This window comes from Orbicella franksi, chromosome 8, assembly GCF_964199315.1.
Source record: "Orbicella franksi chromosome 8, jaOrbFran1.1, whole genome shotgun sequence".
NCBI classification, from domain to species: domain Eukaryota; kingdom Metazoa; phylum Cnidaria; class Anthozoa; order Scleractinia; family Merulinidae; genus Orbicella; species Orbicella franksi.
The window spans coordinates 25,220,372-25,242,664 of NC_138152.1; the positions used below are offsets into that span (position 1 = coordinate 25,220,372).

Consider the following 22,293-nt stretch of genomic DNA (forward strand, 5'->3'; position numbering starts at 1 on the left):
CGTTTTTTAATTTGTCTATCACCGCTCAGTTGTGTTTGCTCAGTCTAGTTTACTGTGGTATAACTGCAACTGAGTGTGATTCTCGCTGAATAAATTAACAAACGAGACTGCTATCTCTTCGAAATCAATGGGTAACAGGGAACAATTTGTTTATTTAATATTAAGTTCAGTTAAATGATTGCTTTATTTGTTCATTGAAAACTATACGTGGTAGGTCGAACTGAAGAAAAATAACCAAAACTAAAACGTTTCCAAACTTTGTTGTATATACGGAAAATTAACTGTTATTGTCATAAGTTAAGCAGCAAATTAAACTGCCAGAAATTTTTCTGACATCTTTCAGAACTTTGCGTCTGTATTTAAACATTCAAAATTGCTTTTAGGGATGAACTTGAAACTTACAAAGTGTGTTTATAAACCTGAATCTACACTAAACAAATTTTTCAAAGCCTGTTAGCATTAGTTCCTTTTGTCTTGTGGTGTATTTGATCAATTTTGGATGTACTTTTTGGATATATAGATTCTTTTTGAGTAAGATGGTTTTGCAAATCTGGAAAGTATGTTTAGACCAATAGGAAAGCTTTTAAAATGAGTTAAGACAAAATGTTTTCAATTATTAGGGACATTGAATTGCTGGAATGGTTTGTTTTGTTGCTCATGGTGTATGAATTCAGCAACACTTCTTCTCAACGTATCCCTTCTCCTGTAAACATTATACTAAGCACGTCCGCCCCAGCTGAGCTTCAAGGAGAATATGAATAATATATCATACCTAAAAAATGTTAAAAAATAGCAGAGGTTATACTTGTGATTTCTTTCCCTACCCTGTAATCCTCGCACGTACAAGCTGTCGTGAAGACGTCATTTGATCCGCAGTCTTGGATCCGCCATCTTAGATCAGCCATCTTGAATTTCACTATTTTCTTAAAATTTCAAGAGATACGGGAAATCAGTACTTAAGAATCAAGCCAAAACGCTTTTTGAATGTAGAAATTTAAGAATTTCTGCATTTAATGAAGAGAACTTATTTTTGCAGGGCCCTACTGAAAACCACATGTATGTGAAGTGGGCTCCCTGTTGAAAGATCTTTATTATTATTATGATTGTTATAATTGAAAAAGAAAGAGAATCATGTGAAGAAAGTTGATGTTTGACCAGACCTACATGAAGTATGCAGTTACCATGGAAACGTCAAAAATCGTAGACACACTAATGACATATCAAAATGTCCTTCAAGAATGAATGGACATCTACGGAAAGTTTCATCATCTTAGAGTAAATCGTCTTTTCACAACTTCAATAAAAACCTTATGGGGGTGAGGGGGGAGGTGGGGGGGGGGGGGCCGCGGGGACATCCACCCCTGCTTCCCATGTAGTGCAAGGGCTAAAAAGACCAAAATGACGAGATTTCCTCTTTTCTTTTGTCTATTCTCAACTTTTATATTAACGAATATTTGTGTTTTCTCAACGGCCTTCCAAAAATAAGATGAAGCTTTAACTCTTCAGGGGAAAAAAGGGCTCTATGTCCAAAGTACTGCATTGATTGTTCAGCAAGTTGCAATTAAATTTATCTCTTTATAACTTTCCCGACTGACTGCTCTACATTGATGACAGTTTCCGAGGTCGAGGTACACTCATGCAGTACTTTAGACATATATCCCTTGTTTTGCCCTGTCCAGTTGAAGCTTCATCTTATAATTGGAAGAACGCTGAGAAAGCACACATATTCAATTAAGGTTAATAACGGAAAGAAAGAAAATCTCGTCATTTTGTTCTTTTAGCCCTTGGACGTACAAGGGGAGAAAAGTTCTGGATACCAACCCTCCACCCCAATAAGGTTTGTTCCGAGTTGTGAAAAGTCGATTCACTCTAAGACGCTGAAATTTTCAGTAGCTGCTCATTCATCCTTCGCAGACATTATGATCTGTCATTTTTTGTGTCTACGATTTATGACATTGCCATGGTAATCTCAAACATGATGTAGGTCTGCCCAAAAATCAACTTTTTTTGACATAATTCTCTATTTTTTTCCAGTTCTCTTCATTAAATTGCAGAAATTCTTAAATGTCTAAATTTTATAAGCATTTTGGCTAAATTTTTGATTGCTGATTTCCGTTATTTCTGGACTTTTTAAGAAATTAGTGAAATTTAAGATGGCGGACCCAATTAAGATGGCGGATCCAAGACTGCTGATCAGATGTCGTCTTCACGACAGCTTGTACGTCCGAGGGCTAGAGGATCAGGGAAAGAAATCACAATTATAACTCCTACTATTATCCAAAATTTACAGGGATACTGCAATATTCATATTCTCGCTGAAGCTCGGCTGGGGCGGACGTGCTTAGAATAGTGTTTACTTTGAGAGGAAGGTCAGCTGAATTCATACGCCATTAGTAACGAAACAAACCATTCCAAAAAATCAATATCCCTGATAATTAGACCATTTTCTGTTAACTCATTATAAAAGCTTTTACATTGGTCTAAGGATACTTTCTGCATTTGCAAAAACGTTTTCGTGAATAAAAAATATATATATCCAATTAGAACAACCAAAAGGAATTGATCAAATACCTACCCCACGACACAAAAGGAATGAACTAGCGGTCAAAGAATATCGATCTTGAAAGATGGCTCAATATCGTGTGAATATGCAGATGTTACTGCTGCTGTCTCTTTGCCTGGTGATGTGCAATGTGAGTTAATTTCAATACCAGCTTCCTCTTTCATTTAAGAACCTTTGCTATGAGTTGTCAGGAGAACACTGAAACTAAGAACGAGATTTTAGCAGCAAGCTGAGCAGACATTTTGGTACGAACTAGTTCAGTCATTGAATCAACATTTGGACTTTTATAGGTTTGTCTCAGAAGAAGATATTTTTATCCTTGTTACCATTCGTCTCTTGAAAAGTTTGGTTTCATTAATCTCATTAAAGGCCCTGCTCAAATAATTGCGCAAAAGGGCATACATTTAAGCCTCTGTTTTAAAGCGGCCACTCTCGGGGATCAGACAACTGGCTGCTTAATAGAGGTGGCCGTTTAATAGAGGTTCACCCGAAAACAACGTTGGGCGTGGTCAGTTTTCAGTTTATCAAATATAAGTGCAAACAAATGCAAGAGGAGAAAAAGTAGAACAATGATGGTGTTTTGTCCATAACGTTAGCAAAAGCCAAAGAAACAATTACGTGTACAGACTCGACGAGTCTGTCAACCCAACACTGGCTTGTGTGCTGCACAAACAAACTAAAACGCTTCAAGACTTTGTTTTGTGATTGCTTCAATTAAATACTGCTGAAAATGTGTTTTTACGGTATTTCAGATTGCCATTCTTTTACCTTCATCTGGCCAAGAACGTCCAACTTCAAATTTTCCTGGCCGTTTAATAGAGGAATAAAACAAAACAGAATCAATTAATAGAGGTTCGACCATAATTCCTGGATAGAATTTGGTCTATAATAGATAACAATTACTAAGCTAAGCGTCAAACAGGGAAAGAAAATGACATCTTTTGGTGTGAAACCAAAGGCGAAGGTTTCAAGAAGTGGGTCGCACACAGCCACCCAAACTTTTGTGTATTACCCAGCTCTCAATATTAAATGACTAATTGTTTACTTTCTTGTCGCTTAGGTCGCTCTTTCTTGTTGTGTTCAATCAGTATGTTCAGCGGATTCCTGTAATGTACAGGTGAGTCACGTGGTTTCCTCGGAGGCTAGTAATTTCAACATTACCTATTTTAGTTATGTCTGATGGAAAACTACTTGCACGTCATACGCCATTTAAAATACTTATCTATAGCAAAAAACAAAAAAAACTCTCCCCATGGTGCTTCGTTGGGCGCACTGGAGCTCGGCTATAACTAAATTTTAAGAGTCTTGATTACTTTTTTAATGACGTATTTTAGGAAAAACTGATTTACCATCAAACCATGACTCCTTCTTGGTTGGAAGCGCATGCGTCCTACATTGACAGTTCTCGTACAATTGCCGCTCACCAACTTACATTCAACGCAGGCTCAATAGCAGAAGCCGCTCTTCTCAAGGTTCCTATGATTCCCGCCGGTGCCTGTAAGGATTCAATTCCGCTGACCGTAGAAATCACAGTTGCACATGACGTCAGCATTGGACAAGGGCATGACAGCGATATCAGATATGGCGTGTCAGACGGTACTAGATTTATTGGGTTTGAAACAACTGACAAGGGGAATTACATCAATCATTCTCCATGCTACGGATTGGAAGGGTTTTCTGGCCCTACTTTGACATCTGCTCGACGTGAACCGGTTCTCCCTAAACCCAGCGACTCTTTCTACCCCGGTCAGTTTGTCTTCACTCTCAAGCTGGATGAACGCTGGGGCTCGTGCTACCTTGCGCATGACGGAGGCTTTGTGAGGACCGCTGGCTACAACAACCGGCTAATGTTTAGTAAGGGACTCTCCCTTGAAGTCTATAAAAGTGATAAAGAAGAGAAAGTTGGAATCAAGTACGTCAAGGTCGCAATCAAGCGAGATGCTTAGAGGGAGAAATCTTGAAAAGCAGCACAATTAATGTAATCGGCATCACTAGAATTGTCACGAATTGACCTTAAGGGAACTTTAGCAGTAGAAAGTCAGAATAAAAGTAATATTGGGAGTTGATTATTTGTGAAATTATAAATTGATGGAAACTTCAGTGAAAAAAATGAAAATTTCGCCCCGGGTTGATTGATAAATAATAAACAAGGGATTTACTTGGAAAAATATGTTTCATCCTAAGCCGTCCTAACTCTTGCTTCTCACTGTAAATAATAACATCTCTCTCTCTCTCTCTCTCTCTCTCTCTCTCTCTCTCCGTTCAGTTTAATAACAATACTAGAAAGCGATGTTTTGACTGGGGAGATCACAACCACGACCACGAGCAGGAAAATTTTGTGTCCACAAACAGAAAATCACTGATAAAGTTATAAAAAGGAGTTGATATGTTGCAGTTGATATATGTATCAAAAGCGCTATTAATTTTCTTACTAAAACTACGCTAACACCTACATAGATTTTCTGTTGTTAAGTGAAACGGCTAGCCTCTTAGCCTCCTTGAGATCATTATGAAACTCCCGCGCGCTTAGGATAGCTCAGTAAAATTAAGTTAGTTCACTGTCAACTATGACACAAGGAAGACTCGGTAGACTTACAGGTTGCTCGTTGTATGGTAACGTGAGTCGACTAAGCGGTCTGAGTTTGCGTCGTTGAAGGTACTGTGTTTTATCTTGAGCAAAACAGTAATAGAGTGTTCCGTGGTAATAAGTGTCCAACAATAGCAATTTAATGTAGACACGATGAAAGATGCGAATGCAGCCATAACACTACTGAAAAAAGGACCTGTAAAAATGGTAGTAATAGAGTGTGTCATCACATTCTCAAATCCAAAACTAAAGAGCCACTAAAGGTTTTATCCTCATCAGGCATAAGAGGTACTAAATTTATATCTGTTTACAACTTTCCAGCTTAATAGCGTCCTTCGTTTGGAAACCAGCGCATTTTGGGGGTTCGGAGTTATGGCGGTGCGTGACATGAAGCACGCGTTTGTCGAAAAATATACACTTATCTCGTGATTTTTAGCCATTTTAGGAGTTAAAGTATTAGGAAAGTGCTCGTGTAAATGTTTTCTGGTTCGGTTCAGATAATCAGTCGACTAGGTAGCCAAAGTAAGTTCCAGATGTTTACACTATTTTCCGGCCGCCATATTGGAGGACTAAGGAGGTCCACCAACATGGCGGCTCCATTTTGCGCGGAACATCTCGACGAATATCTCAACTTTGGAACAACGCACACACCTTAAACTTGGAGAACTGTCTTGTTTATTTATCGTCTATAATATCTCATTTTCTTGACTTTATCCATTGAATGGTTTTTGATTTTACTTTTTATTGCGTGACAATGAACACACTCTATAGCAAGACAATAATACATTACGTCTCCTTTCTGCCACTTGTTAAGGGTGCAAATGAGAACAGGCATACTGAAGGGTAGCACACCAAAATGCTTGAGGATTACGTGCAGTGGACAAGCATCTCATCCAGAAAAACTAACAATACTTTGAGATTCTTTAGACCAAAGAGATCGGGCTATCAAATACATGCATTAGTTTTTCCCAGGTATGACTAAATTAAACGTTGTACGTTGCTTGGGGTATTAATTATACCATTATCTGATTCAACAGGAAGAGATATTGTAAGAAGTAAAGCACGTGTTTGGGTCCAGTTTTATTTTAACCGTATTCAGACCGGAGTGCGGGTGGGAAAATCTTTTTAGACCCTCTGCAACTTTCACCCCTTGTAACTTTAATGTTGTTGAATCAATGAACCTCAAATTTGATGAATTTTCCTAAAATGTATCTGGGAGTTGTGTGTATTCACAAGCTATTATTTTGACAGCCTCCGAAGACTCAAATCGAACTTCCGCAACAGTTCTACATGTCTTCTTCAGTAAACTCTCGAAAAGTCACAAAAACATACCGCAGTGAATCCCCCGAACAGTGTACGTCACAATTCTATCATAATCCTGCAGTCGAGATATGGAAACGTTTTTAGAGCTGGTGAGTTTATATTATACATGTATATTATGATATATAGTGTCGCGCAATATAGTGTCATATTCTGTCCCTTTCTTATTTAAATTTAAGTTCTGATTCACTAATACCCAGACATGAACCAAAGTTTGTATTCTTCACCTTTGTTCTGGGCGAGCTACTATTACTTAAACCCTCGGACGTACAAACTAACTCATACACTCAGCGTGGTATAAGGGGTTGGGACAGGGGAGGGAGGGGGGTGGGTTAGAGAGAACCTTCCTCTGGGTTTTCGGTTTGTTAAGAGAGAGCAAACTGACTTTACAATGATTAGATAGCCCTAAGCTTGTTCTACAAGACGACACCATTTTTACTGGTTATAACGTCATCTGACGTCATTTGAACCGCCATCTTGGGTCCGCCATCTTGGATTTCACTATTTTCTTAAAAGGTAAAGAAATAACGAAAATTAACACAAAATCAAGCTAGAATGCTCATGAAATGTGCAAATTCATGAATTTCTGCTATTTGGTGAGGAAAAGGGGAAAAATACAGATTTATCTCAAAATTTGATTTTTGGCCCGACGTACATGAGATTTGTTGGTTGCCATGGCACATCAAAATTCCTCCATAGAATGATGAAACAGCTGCTGAAAGTTTTAGCTCTTTAGAGTAAATCCTCTTTTCAGAACTTTGAAAAAATCTTATGGGGGGAGGGGTGGATGCCATTCGCCTTGTACGTCCGAGGGTTAAGAGTATTACCTCCGATGGTTAAGAGAATTAGTGAAAAAAAGGAAATTAAATAAATTCGGGAAAATAAACAAAATCAAACCAAAATATTATACCTAACACATGATATGGAAATTAAGTAGCGAACAGGGTTGACATGTTAAAAGAAGGAAGCCATCGACCCTTTGAGAGGAGTTCCCGACTAGCCATTAAGCTCCTTAGTGTAGGTTCAATTGTGAAAAACAATAAAACAGTTTCTTTTTCCCACACGTTTATTTTTCATTTCAACTCTTCAATACTAAGCACCACAGGAAAAAAAATCGGTTATGCGATTAAGTTGTGCAAGCATGCTTGGTTTACATGGCAGTTGCTCATTCTTTAAGGACATGAATTTCCAAGGTAGCTTTACCAGAGTTGGACATAGAGCCGCGAAATTTCAGACCAGAACCGAGGGATCTGTCATGCCAACCATTTGCCTTGAAGGGGTTTGCATCATAATACAAATCATAGTACTGATCATAGTTGGCCCTTTGGTTTCCAGAGTACAACTTAGCATTCCACCAGTTCTGGTAAAAGTTATAATCAAACGGAACAGAGAACATCACAGCAAGTGTTTTGTCGATGCTTGGAATGTAGTAGGCAAGGACTCCGACAGCTCCCGTTGCGACTGGTCCGGACGTTTTGCGAGGTCCGTAAACAACAGCGCGCGCTGTGGAAAATAGAATAAAAGAAACAGACAAACAATTTACACATTTTAAACTCGGCTATCGCAAAATATCGCGATTTGTGAGTGGCAAGCAGATCGATTATTTGCCAACGCCAAAGGCCGAGGCAAATGATTGATCTGTGAGATCAATTATAAGATAATAGGCCACGACCCTAGAAAATATAACCTTACGCCTTCTGCAAGCTACACAAGACACGTGCAAACTTTATCGATACTCCAGTATTCAAACATTTGAGAATATTTGAAATTTCGTGGTATTAGAAAAAATGTTAAACATTTAAAAATCACGACACAATTCGATTTAAAATTTAGAAAACATGTTTTCCATCGTCAATTCAAAGACGTTTGCAACTTTGTAAGCCCTAATGTAAAGATGTTAATAAAGAAAAATGCTAATTATGAATACTTAAGTGTCCGAAACGTGTTTTCTTAAGTCACACGTTGTGTCTTGTTTTTCAAATGTTGACCGCATTTTTAAACAGAAAATTAATATTAATACCCCTGAACGAAAAACTCTGTGCCGAGTTATTTGTTTTTGATCTTCGCTTTACTGACAAGGGTTTTAAGATGATTTCTGCAGAACATTCGAGCAATAATGGCAAAAATTAAGTTACCAAAAAAACCTCATGAAATTGTAATATTTTGAATAAACGTATTTCAATTAAAACGGACGTTTCGCGTTAGTGTAAAACACAATAACACACGCTTTAAGCATTCTTACGAGGTTTGACATTAAATTTCTCGAGAATGCTTGGAGGTTTAATCGCGGGGTGACCTAGAGAAATGAATTACGGTGAGATGTTTTAAATAGTATTGAAAAAGTTACCGTGCTGTAAGTAGATTTTTAGTAAATCATTTTTGCACTTATTGCTTGAACTTTGAGCGGAATCCGCCTTAATTTCTTTCTTAGTTATGACTCTCGGCCCTTTTAAAGAGACCCCAATTCTGGAAAATGGGGATATCACTTCGAAAATTACATCACACAATAAGCATGGCTCGAAAAGGCGAAGGATGTTTGCGCAAGAATATTCTCAAAAAAAATCGATCGATCGATCGATAGATAGATAGATATGTGTAACAAGGTGACACGTTCATGTTGGTCATATTGTGTTGGTCAAGTTCAAGCATGGTTACTACTTCACAAGAGAGCCTATAGGCCTTTCTACAAATAACACGTAAAATCGCCTAAATATCTTCCCAGAAATTCTCAAAAATCTCCTAATATCAAACATTTTCTAAATATCTTGAAAACTACTCTAAAAAATCTCTTATTTTTTATCATGAAAAACGCACCGATCTTGAATCCCTTAGGCCGGCCGAAGTTTCTCAAATCTCTTTCAGTGGAAGGAGTTGAAAAAGAAGATTCAGGTTCCTCGATGTTACCAGCTTCCGCCATTTCAGTTTAAAATTTGTCCCTTTAGCGCTTTTAGTGGTATGGAATACGTTTTTCAAGTGGAAAATAGCTGAACTGTATTGTTTCCGGCATAAAATTTAGTCTTGTTTCAATGGAAAAGCGAGGAAAACATAAGGCTAAGCCAAAAATAGGTATGAGTATTTTTAGATATGCCTAGCTTTTCTAAATATCTTAATGTTTCTAAAAATCTCGCAAAGTTCTAAACATCCAAAAACATATCCAGATATTTGTGGCAAGGCCTAAGCGAGCCTCTTTACATGCTATATTCACTTCTTACCGTTATCCACAGAATAAGGCAAGTTTTCATCCGCAGTGCCAGAATAGAAGTAGGAAGAGCCTTGCTGCCAACGAAGTCCACTTTCGTTGTCAACGCCAATCGCGTTTCACGTTAGCGAGGACATTTAGGACGTCTTTCAACAGATTGATTGTAAGCTGAGCACCTTCAATAACCGTTCCTGCAGCAACTGAAATGAAATAAGCAAGTTAGTTTGACAACCGAAATGTTTTTAAAACCTTATCACTGAAGTCACCGATCTAGAGATCTACTTGCTATAGCAACAGCTCCTGATTTTGACGAGTGGCGGCAAACCTTTGCTATGTTTAGAGGGCTAAGTCAAACCAGAGTTGCACCAACTGGTAAAGTTTTAATTCCTGTAATGTTCTGTGTATATGCTTTACGTTTTGATATGTTTTGTTTGTTTGTTTGTTTTTGTTTTGTTTTGTTTTGTTTTGTTTTGTTTTGTTTTGTTTTCTAAGAGCGATTCCTAAAGATCCTTTACCTTTGCGCTTGGACTTTTCGCTGTCTTGGTCTTCCAAGTCCTTCTGCAGTTTAACTTCAGTGTTATAAGATCGCTCCAAAAGGGCATCCAGTTCCTATGTAGGAAAAAGGAAAACAAACCAAAAAACCCAAAGGGAGAGGTTTTATTTTCAGTTTTTAAGTTTCTTAAAGTAAAATTGTAGTTTTTAGGGATAGTTTTGTAAAGGGCGTCGGACAAAAAATGGATGTGTGCGCTATATAAATGAACTATTATTATTATTATCATTATCATTATTATTATTATTATTACCATTACTATTACTATTACTATCATTATTGCTGTTGTTGTTGTTGTTGTTGTTGTTACTATTATTATTATTAAGCTGGATTTTACAGAAAAAAAAACAATAATTTCTTTTTACCTGGCGGTTGGGAACCATTTCAGGGAAGTCGGTCAAACCAGCGTCTCCCAACAATGCCTCAGCTTTCCGCTTTGTAAAGAAAAAAACAAAAGCTAAAATTTTCGAACAACAATCAGCAATGTTTCAAAACGGTCTTTTGACACATTGTTATTTAGGAATGTTTTATGCCAAAATTTAACCGTCCTCTGGCCTGTATGTTCTAATTCTCACCTTATCATGACGACATAGTTGAATCAGTTTGCAATGCACAAAAAACATCAGCAACGACATCATCACCATAATCGTAATTATTGTTAGTGTTACAATTATAATTATCAATGGTGTTGTCATGGATACTAATGTCAACATTATTATAATCGATTATCATTTTAAGTAACCTGAATTCAAGTTTTCACTTTCTTATTCAATATTTACAATGTATTTGTTTAATTTATTCTTCTTTTCTAATGGACAGCTACAAATATCCAATAAAAGTTTTCATTACGTACCTTGCTTTCGCGGCCGCCGGGCAGTTCTTCTAGTTCCTATGTGGAGCGAAATATATCCAACGACTTACTGCGGCTATTTCTTAGTGGCTAACACATGCAAAGGTGTGTTTCAATGAAATTGTGGCCGTTTTAATTTGACTTTCTTGCAAAAGTGTTTACGTATGGCAGGGTCTCAGCTAGCCTACCAACAGGTTCCCGGCAAGGACAGAAAAACAAATTCGACGAGCAAGTCCAGCGGACAAGCGCAAAACTGAAGAATTTGGAGAGCAAGGTGATCGGGACGCGACGCTCGGTCGCCGGGAGCCTGTTCACAGGCTAGGTCCTAGCATAAATTTTGGATTGTGAATGGCTCCTCTAGTTGCAAAAGCTCATTTTCATGCGCTTTTCCATTTTCCATGCTCGTGTTAAAATTCGAATTTCATTCATGGCGTAAAACGGACCACAAATGCCATAGCAATTTTACGATAGACGCCATTTAGGGTTGCAAACAGAAAGTTTGATCAAAGGCAATAACATAAGTCAATTCTTTCTTTACCTCTCCATTTGGGTTGTTTGGTTTGATCGCAGATCCAAAGCTAGTAGTAGTAACCGAAACAATTAACAGCAAGGAGAAGATAAAACTGAGGTGGTCCATGTTCAACCTAGACAACAATAATAAGACCACAGAACATTCATTACCAATGACAAGAAGTTCAACAAACTTACCGAAAGTTGCTTCAACAACGATTTCGGTTTATGCTGGAAACAAACTGATGATTGTTAAAGAGCCAGTTTAAATGTAGAAAATACCGAAAAACTGACTTACTGTTTTCCACGCTGTATATGTATCTATCTCTGCATAACCTGATACCCCTTTACGTGAAATCGCTCTGAACAGGTTCCTATATACCGTGGAACCCCGCTATACGAGAGTTAATTGTTTTCTATTTCGTCGCCTATTTCTTGCTTTGCCTTTGTTTCTGTCAATTCAAAATATTGCTAGCTACGTTCGGTTCAGTTTCTGCATTTATTAGTTCATTTTTGCGTACTTTTTTCGTGCAGATTAAATGTAGATTAGTTTTTTTCACGTCGTGTTATGTAATCCCTTATTGTTAATTACGTAACCTCATCAAGTCTCTTGTTTTGCTAAAAATTCTGTTTATAGCGTTGTAGTTTTTTGAATTGTTTTCAGTCGTTGTTATCCCAGCTGGTGACCGTATTAATGGCGTTCCAACATAGGCAAAGTCCATTAGAGAAAAATTGACGGCTACGCTATTTTGTAGTCTTCATATTAGAATGCTCGGCGATCCTTGCCTTCTCGCACGTGAAAGGTTCTAAAACTGAAAATGACATCCCGGCACTGAAATGAAATGTTTTACTTCTGGCTATTTGCACAGTTCAAAAAACGTTTATTGCACACTAGTTTATCTCCATGAGCTAATTAATGCAAAGGAAACTTGACGTAGGCGATGTAATGCAATTGTTCTAAATTATTCAAAGTGGTCGGTTTGTGATTAGTACCAACGCTAGTTCGCGCTTTGTAACTTAACCTTGAGGCTTGAATAAAGTTAAATCTGTTTGCGTTCTTTCGTTTGCTCTGTACTTTAGAAAACTTCACTTAAAAACAATGAATGAATATTTTTCAAGTCACTTTTTAACTTGATAATGCCGCAAGGTAGCGCCGAAACCTCATTCGCTTTTTTAAATGCGTTTTAAATCTTTTAGCGTTGAACTTCTTGTTCTTCTTAAGAGCACAAAACGCCAGCGAACTGAGGATTCACTTCGCTTTTCCGTGTAACGTGACGTTAAATTTTTTTTTTTTTTACGGGAAAATTTAGCCTAGATAATGGAAGGAATTTACGGCTTTAGTAACGACGACGCCGTAATTATAGCCTTGGAGCTACTTCATAGTTTTATACTGTACTGTAAGTATTTCGGACGCTTGAAATTTCGGACGCTTAAAAGTTTCAGAAGGAGTTTATTTTTTTGGGGGGGGACATCGCTTTCTTCGAAATTAAAATCGTCCAAGATTTTTGCAAGTAATATATCCTACCTGGTAACAGTTTTCGAAGAGCGAGTTGGGGAACCGCGGAAGATTGGATTTTGGCGCCAAACAAAAAACTTGAAGACACAGAATGTTTCATTTTTTTTTTTTTTTTACTTTTTGTGTGTGTGTGTGTGTTTGTACTTTTTACAATCGGATGTGAATTATATATATATCCCTTAGCTGCGTTTCGTGGTTATTAAATGCCGTCTCCAGTGAGAAAAGTTGCCCGACTTCAACGCCTATCTTATAACATGCTTTTGACGTCATAACAGTAAATTTTTAGCAACTGCTGAATCCTGATTGGTCAATTCAAATTTCAGGCGCACTGGACGTATGTAAGGAGTTCACTGAATCCATGATTTCACTTCATCATCAACTCAGTCTGTAAATTATTTTGTAGCTAAAGATGAAAGTGTAAACTGTCAAAAACCTGGCTTTTTAAAATTCAAAAATAGCCAGTGTTCTTCCTAAAACTTATCGTAATACCGCGGGTGTTCGATTCCATAAACGAGTGATATCGACTTTCCTCCTATTTTCCGCTGCTTAACTTTTAACGGTGCTTTTTTTGACCAAGAAGACGTAAGAGCATGTTTGTCCAGATTGGAAAGATTTTTTTGCTAACTGATAACTGTAAAATGACGATGCGTGCACATCAAAAGAAATGGGACGATTTGCGTCTGATACTGATCGATTATATAGAGCGTTAAAAAAAAATGACCAACAAATTTTTCTTTATTGTGTATTGCAAAATATTGGTTTTGAGTTTGTGGACTGACAATGATTGATCATGTATAATACATAAAATGACCAACAAATTTCTCTTAGTCCCGTTTTTATTTAGTAACCAACTAAAAACATGCAATGATTGAAATTTCTTTGAAACTCCCAGTATTGCTCGTGTTTCCTTTTTCTACTGCTATGGTTCCCTTATGTGTGCTGTGTTTGAGGACTTCTCTTCCTAGGCGTCTTGCTTGACAGCGACCTTGATGTACCTGATCCCAACCCTCTCTCCCGCATTACTCTTGTAAACCTCGAGAGTGAGTCCCTGGCCGAGCATCAGTCGGTTGTTGTAGCCAGCGGTCCTCACGTAGCCTCCGTCATGCGCAGTGTAGCAGGAGCCCCAGCGTTCATCCAACTTGATAGTGAAGACATACTGACCGGGGTAGAAGGAGTCACTGGGTTTAGGGATAACTGACTCGTATCGAAGAGAGGTCAAAGTAGAGCCGGACAAGCCTTCCAATCCATAGCATGGAGAATTAGTTCCATAATTTCCCTTGTCACATGTTCCAAAGCCGATAAATCTGGTACCGTCTGACACGCCATATTTGATATCGCTGTCAGTTCTTTGGCCAATGCTGACGTCATGCCCGACTGTGATGTCTACGGTCAGCGAAAATGAATCTCTCATCACACCAGCTGGAATCATGGGAACCTTTAGGAGAGCTGCGTCACTTACTGAGCCAGCGTTGAATCTTAATTGATGAGCGGTAATTGTGCGAGAACTGTCAACGTAGGACGCATGCGCCTCCAGCCATGATGGAGGCATAGTCTGATGGTAAATCAATTTCTCCTACAAAACAAGTTTGTGAAAATACTCATCAATTCACAATGAAGACTTATTTTCTTTGTGGGAGAGTGTCAAATACAAAATCCAGATATGCCGCCCAGTAGAGAGAACAAAACTTTAATATATTCTTTTTAAATGTTTAGCTGTCAGCTGAGTTCAAGAAACATTTGTCTGGCAAGCCAACGTAACCTACCTGTGGCTCACAGTAGTCTGGTGAGCATGAGGTATGCAGACAACGGGAATTAGCGATCTAAAAACAAGAAAAAATTAAACTCCAATCAGAGCCAGGGCTGCAGAAATTGAATACTTCGCCGCAAGCCGTCGTGAATAGACTGACAGAATACTTCGAGATAGTCGGATACCCCAGGCCATTTTCGGGCGACTTCGGGCCCGAATATTCGACAGCAACAAGTTTTGTTTTTCAACGGAACAACGTTATCATTCTTTTTAGCAGTTGTACCTATGGTTTATAATATTATTCGTAGTGAATTTGTGGGCGGTCATTTGAATCAACAGTTGTACCGAATCGGTTCCTTCCATTTGAAACCTAATGTTTCGTTTTTATTTCTGTAGCCTACTCATTCCTAAATCAAAACTCATATGTTCGCAAAATTTCTTTTTTAGATAACTGTGTTTATAATTAGCACCAGATTGTATGTGATAATGTAGATCTTTTAATAGCAATCGCAGTTGTCTTGCGACCTTCATCTTAATTGACTTACCACGCCGAGTAACACAGGCTGTCAAAACACTAGTTTGCTAAGACAACCGCCTTTCACCGCGTCTTGTCACACTTTCTTGGTAGCAATTCCAATTAACTGAGTCTATGTATTCCGGCACAAACAACTCAGTCTATAACTTATCTTGAATTATATAAAAAGTCAAATAACGCTCACATTTTGACTGGTTCTCAGTACTTATAAGCTATTACAGGACAGACGTAAAGATGACGTCATTAACATTTTTTCTTTATCATGTAAGACCAGTAGATTCCATTTGCCTTACGCTCGGCCGATTTAGTAATAGATCACACTAGGGGTCAAAACGGGCTTGGAAACATCAGTTACACACTCGTCTAATGGCTCATGTGTCATTGTTTTGTTCTTACCACATTTTTACCTCATGCAATCCATTTGTTAAACTGACACTGACTGGTGTAGACTGTGAAAAAACATGGCTTGCTTGAAACTCAGTAACACAGTATTATTCCTCCATAAATTAGTCCTTATTCCCGACGGGCGTTCCATAAACAAGTGGCATCGACTTTGCTGTGTTTTTTCAGCTGCCCAATTCTTAAGAACGTGTTTGTCCAGATTGAAAGGCTTTTTATTTATTGTGCATTGTAAAATGTCGGTCTTAAGTTTTTAGACTGACAATGATTGATCATATATAACACAGAAAATGACCAACAAATTTCTCTTAGTCCCGTTTTTATTTACTAACCAACTAAAAACATGCAATGATTGAAATTTCTTTGAAACTCCCAGTATTGCTCGTCTTTCCTTTTTCTACTGCCATGGTTCCCTTAAGTGCGCTGTGTTTGAGGATTTCTCTTCCTAGGCGTCTTGCTTGACAGCGACCTTGATGTACCTGATCCCAACCCTCTCTCCTGCATCACTCTTGTAAACCTCGAGAGTGAGTCCCTTGCTGAGCATCAGTCGGTTGTTGTAGCCAGCGGTCCTCACGGAACCTCCGTCATGCGCAGTGTAGCAGGAGCCCCAGCGTTCATCCAACTTGATAGTGAAGACATACTGACCGGGGTAGAAGGAGTCGCTGGGTTTAGGGAGAGGTCAAAGTAGAGCCAGACAAGCCTTCCAATCCATAGCATGGAGAATTAGTTCCATAATTTCCCTTGTCACATGTTCCAAAGCCGATAAATCTGGTACCGTCTGACACGCCATATTTGATATCGCTATCAGTTCTTTGGCCAATGCTGACGTCATGCCCGACTGTGATGTCTACGGTCAGCGGAAATGAATCTCTCATCACACCAGCTGGAATCATGGGAACCTTTAGGAGAGCTGCGTCACTTACTGAGCCAGCGTTGAATCTTAATTGATGAGCGGTAATTGTGCGAGAACTGTCAATGTAGGACGCATGCGCCTCCAGCCATGATGGAGTCATAGTCTGATGGTAAATCAATTTCTCCTAAAAACAAGTTTGTGAAAATACTCATCAATTCACAATGAAGACTTATTTTCTTTGTGGGAGAGTGTCAAATACAAAATCCAGATATGCCGTCCAGTAGAGAGAACAAAACTTTAATATATATTTTTTAAATGTTTAGCTGTCAGCTGAGTTCAAGAAACATTTGTCTGGCAAGCCAACGTAACCTACCTGTGGCTCACAGTAGTCTGGTGAGCATGAGGTATGCAGACAACAGGAATTAGCGATCTAAAAACAAGAAAAAATTAAACTCCAATCAGAGCCATGGCTACAGAAATTGAATACTTCGCCGCAAGCCTTCGTGAATAGACTGACAGAATACTTAACAATTATTCCATGAGCGCGCGTTGGATATGAGATGGTAAATAGCCAACGAGGCCCGTAGGGCTGAGTTGGCCATAACCAATCTCATATCCAACAAGCGCGAATGGAATAATTGTTTTATTAAATTCGGTGCGTTTGTATTCTTGGAAATATAGCTTAATTTTATTGGATTTTAATTTTACAAAACGACCGGAAGTCGATGTGACAAAAACAACAACAAGTGGGAAATCACATGACATGCGCGCCGTTTGTAAAATTAGTTGAATGAAAAATTTGAGAGCGAAGCAAGCGAATTTGCTGAATGAAATTACAATCAAGTAGAATTCAAGAAACGTCTATCAAATGAAGGAGATATAACCTTGGTCAGAAAGTTTGAAAAGCGTTCAAGTTCGAGTCATGGAGAAGAGCCAAATAATTGTGCACTTGCACATTGCCATTGTAATAATGCTGCGGAAAACTTTGATCGCCATGTGACACAGACGTTGTGCCAAAATTATTCTAGACAAGATCTCTCTCAGGATTCCCTTGCTTTAAAAGCCTTGGCATTTCGAGCTGTATGTGTGGAGCTCACTGTTGGTCAGTTTTAGAATCAAGGACAGAAACTATCTTAGCGTCAGATTCATCTTCAGAATCTCCGAGGCCACCCTGGTGGTTTTTCGTGGCTGGTAAAGAACCGGGCTTACTTCGGTTCAGCTCAAAACACTCAACTCCTTGAGGTGTTTTTCGCAAGGACAGAATTGTTGGCGCTAGCTGTCGTTGATTCTCTCGTCGTCGTCGGCCAAAAAAGAGACTGAGATAAAACTAGGTCGTCCTCTGTAGCTGTTCGGGATTCTTGCTCTCGGCCGATCCGAGCTTGCTTAGTGGAACAGTTTCCTCATCTGCTCATTGGAAACTGGTTTCTTATGGACTACGCCGGCAATTATACCTGTTTTCCTGCGGCCTTTTACAAATGCATATGCTCTAATAATTTATTTACCTGGTCAGAGATAATGGAAAACGGTTTGTTGTGCGACGGCGTGCGAAGGAAATGATCAACTGGCGGCTTTAATGGATTTAATCAATGAACTTTTGCAATACGTGTCATCTTTCTTCCTCGCAGACGAGTAAAAACACTTCAACTCAACATTCAGTTCTTCTTTTGACATTTCTTATATCGGTTCCGAAAATTTGGTGTCACCAGGACTAGCAAGCCATTCTGTTCAGGTAAAATTTGTTTTTGTTACATAATCTTCATGAATGCGTAAAATCTCGCCGGTCGTATTTTAATTTTGCAACTTTAAGGGAAACTTAACGTATACGTACCGTTAAATAATCTTATCTCGAGCTTTGTGGCTTTTTTGTTGTTACTGGGACGGCATTGTCCATAATTTCCCGTATTTCCTGTGTAGATAGCTCACCGAATGTGCTTTTTTTTCATCCATTTTTTTTGTCGACGAACTTCGCTTCACGCGAAAAAGCTCATGCCGAGCGACATTTGCCGCTTTCATTTCCATATAAGGTCAAACGCAGGTATAATGGCTGGTAACCGAGATCCAGTGAACCAATCAGAAAGCTAGAATTGCATTATCCGAGGCTGAGAATTTAATAATTCGGGATAGTCGGATACGCCAGGCCATTTTCGGGCGACTTCTTTCCCGAATATTCGACAGCAACAAGTTTTGTTTTTCAACGGAACAACGTTATCATTCTTTTTAGCAGTTGTACCTATAGTTTATAATATTATTCGTAGTGAATTTGTGGGCAGTCGTTTGAAATCAACAGTCAGTACCGAATCGGTTCCTTCCATTTAAAATCTAATGTTTCGTTTTCATCCCTTTAGCCTACTGATTCCTAAATCAAAACCATATCATGTGTTCGCAATTTTTTTTTAGATAACTGTGTTTATAATTAGCACCAGATTGTATTTGATAATGTACAACTTTTAAGACTAATTGCAGTTGTCTTGTGACTGTCTTCATCTTAATTGACTTACCACGCCGAGCAATAGAACCAGGTTCAGGATCGAACTGAAGGGTGAAAATTGCATGATTCCGCTTGATTCTTAAAGAGCCAACCAAAAACCCGATTGCCAGTAGATCGCAATAGAGTCAGGAAACAAAGAAAAGGAATAATAAACTTGCTCAATTTATTCTCGAGCAAAATGTTTACAATAAGCTAAAGTACACACACTACAGAGCAGCGTGCAAACAGCTTGATTCATATTGTGTTTAATCTCTTACTAAATTAAAACGATTTTATTTCATATTTATTCCGCAAAAATTGATTCAAAACATGCTAATTGATTTTATATCAATACAGTCTAATTATGATTGTATACCATTTAACAAAAACTTCCGGAAATTTCGGTCAGAATGTAAATGCTGCGTAACACAAATTTGGCTCTACCGACTGGAAAATTTTCCAAATAAGCGAAACATTTCGAAAGTTCCTAGTTCAAAATTTCCAAACGAAATGCCCGAATGAAAAATGTGCTCACCATTTACAAGTTGTGGAATTGTGATGAGCAGGTTGAACTAGTCTAGACTCTCTTGGTAAATTAAGACTTGCCGAGTTAATGGTAAATACCCAACACGTACGGAATTCAAAATTAGGGGATTTTTGCTTACCATTTGCGCAAACAGATGACGAACCGTTTTATCCGTGTAAACGGTAAATAACCTAGTACCTAAATAACCTAGTACGCTGGACAAAACTGTTTTGGTTGTCTTAAACCTTATTAAATTCCACACACGGAAAATTATTTTCACATAGATCACTCAAGGGAGGCTTGCGTTTATTTAAAGCGTATCTAAATTTGCGGACTGAATCACAAAAGCATGGAAAATTGCGTGATTTCTAAGATAAAAATTGTTATGGTTTACATCGACGTCGTAGTGTTGTTATGCGAAGAATATCGTTGCGTGTTTGTGGATATTTTCATGAATTCGACGAGATGGCATGAGGAAGGAGCGATAATCCATTTAAACAGCACTATAACCCGGTGATACATCAGCGGTATAGAGAATCAAAGATTCACTTTGCGATGCTATTACTGAAGGGCCACAAAGCAACCCAACAAAGTTATTTCAAGCTGTTATGCAGGAAAATCCGAACAAATGGCAAGCTACTGGTAGATGGGCCCAGAAACAAGCCCGTAAACATTTCTAAAAGCTCAAATAGCAGTGCCTATTGTTATTGGCCGACAACGCCTTAACACGGCATAATTTTGAGCAAATTGTGGCTTGTACGAAGCGCAATAAAAGACAGCCATCGTCAAAACAGGCGCAAGACCGATCTAGTGGCAAGAACAGTTTCAGAGTTCTAAGATCATATTGTATTTCAGTGGCCAAATAAGTTTTAAGAGTCTTTCTCATGCTTTCTTGTCAAAATCGTGACAAAAAGATCCACCGGCACATAAAGAGTTTCTTCGCAAAACAACACTCCAAATATGACTCATTTTTCTCAGAAATCACGTGATTTTCAATACTTTTGTGACTCAGTTACCAAATTTGGACAAGGTGTAACGCAAGCCTTTCGTGCGTGATCCATATAAAAATAAGTTTCCATGTGTGGAATTTAGTAAAGTTTAAGACAATCTCAAATTTTTTTTGTGTCACTATGTTTGTTTTAATTTTTCGCGGCAAAACGTCGATCCAGAACAGTTTTGTCCAGCGTACTGGTTATTTCGCTGTGTTTGCTCTTCGCTAACCATCGCTAAAGGAAAAGAAACCTTTGTTTGCTGTTTTTCTGTGTTTATCGTTAATATCAGGATGTAACAGGAGCCATAATCGGGGACGGAGACCGTAAGTCTTAGGATCCGCGCGCACCTATGATACCGGTTAATTTTTTTTTATTTTTAGAACAAATTGCGCCATCCTGACGTCATATATCTGCGCGGATCCACGCACATGTCGAGGGCTCTCGCGTGGGTGTTGTCACGTTGTGTGATCAACTGAATGGTGAGAGTTGCGAGATTCTCCTGCAGATTTATCACAGCGATGGCAGGAAATAAGGCAGGGAATAAGAACCAGGGCTCTTAGATGTATTTTTATGCTCTGAGCTAATGAAAAAGGTGAGTTTTTCAGGCTCGAAAGCATGACTTCAATTTCGCGCTGCGAATGAACAATATCTGCTCGCGCTAGTTGTACGAGTAAGATTTTGCGTTTGGTTCTGGGAAGAAAAGTTATGCAAGAAAACACTTTACTCTGGTATCGAGTTAATTTGTGAGTTTCCCAAACAATGCTTAATCATAACCAAACCCTGTTTTTGATAGTTTCTTATTGTTCTGTTTGTATGGCGAGTTTGCAAAAGTTTTTGAAAGGAAAGTCAGACGCGTACATAAGTAGCTAATTTGCATAGTGCAGCTCGTGTACTTCCAAATCCGAGTCGGTGTTTTCAATTGTCAACAAATCTTGACAAAGATTTCTTTCGTTGTCTTTTGTGCTGAGAAGTTACAACAATTTTCACCGACGCCAAAAGGCTCCTAACATTATGTGCATTTCTTTTACAACCTAGTGAAATTTTACACTGCCAAAATAAAATAGACAAGGAGTTTTGATAACTCAACCAACGAAATCGAAATCGTTATTCGAGTTGATTAAAGAAAGCGTCATCGTCACTTTGCTGATTATTTCTGCTGTATTCGCATATTTTGAGCTAAGCTTTTAATATGTTCTCAAACATTTATCACCTTAAACATATTTCAAAACTAGAGATATTATATGAGTTCGATGTACGTTTTCACACGAAAGTGCGGAAGTCCAATTTGTCATGTTTTACCGACTGTACAAAACACGCATCGGCGGGCGCTCTTATTGATCGACAATAGACAATTGGATTTTTACACAAACAAAACTGAGCAGCATCTACAGACGTAAACGTTATTGTCACTTATTGGGCCTTGATAAAACATCAAGCGTTGCTTACAAGTCAGGCGAAACTCAAACTTGACATTATTTTTTTTTACTTTTCGGTCGCGATAGACTCTGGCGAAATCCTCGCAAGCGTGTGGCAAGAGGAGGGAAACTTTGAAGTCCTGAAACGGTGCTATATCCAAATATATCCAACCGGTTTTTTGCTGTCTTATGGACAAGCTGTTAATCTTCAACATATGTGAAACTTAGAATGGAGTAATGTGGAGCTCTTGTAAAAGAAGCAGC

At 38.5% G+C, this 22,293-nt stretch overlaps 2 protein-coding genes and 2 pseudogenes across 3 annotated transcripts; 1 reads left to right on the forward strand and 3 right to left on the reverse strand.

Annotated features, from left to right (window-relative positions):
* Positions 1-1,321: 1,321 nt before the first annotated feature.
* On the forward strand, positions 1,322-4,731 carry LOC145495265 (uncharacterized). Its single transcript, XM_081474858.1, has 3 exons — positions 1,322-2,693; positions 3,624-3,680; positions 3,898-4,731. The coding sequence occupies exons 1-3, from the start codon at positions 2,628-2,630 to the stop codon at positions 4,507-4,509; spliced, it is 735 nt and encodes a 244-aa protein (XP_081330984.1). The 5' UTR covers positions 1,322-2,627; the 3' UTR covers positions 4,510-4,731.
* A 2,777-nt stretch (positions 4,732-7,508) lies between these two features.
* On the reverse strand, positions 7,509-10,603 carry LOC145494453 (DELTA-actitoxin-Afr1e-like; annotated as a pseudogene). The gene is made up of 4 exons (XR_014050251.1): positions 10,585-10,603; positions 10,185-10,278; positions 9,683-9,869; positions 7,509-7,973 (listed from the first exon to the last, which is right to left on the reverse strand). The product of XR_014050251.1 is annotated as a DELTA-actitoxin-Afr1e-like (transcript).
* Positions 10,604-13,880: 3,277 nt separating this feature from the next.
* Positions 13,881-14,671, reverse strand: LOC145495166 (uncharacterized). Its single transcript, XM_081474743.1, has one exon. It carries the CDS (start codon positions 14,642-14,644, stop codon positions 14,057-14,059), a length of 588 nt encoding a protein of 195 aa, XP_081330869.1. The 5' UTR covers positions 14,645-14,671; the 3' UTR covers positions 13,881-14,056.
* Positions 14,672-16,101: 1,430 nt separating this feature from the next.
* LOC145495096 (uncharacterized) lies at positions 16,102-19,330 on the reverse strand (annotated as a pseudogene).
* Positions 19,331-22,293: the final 2,963 nt, after the last annotated feature.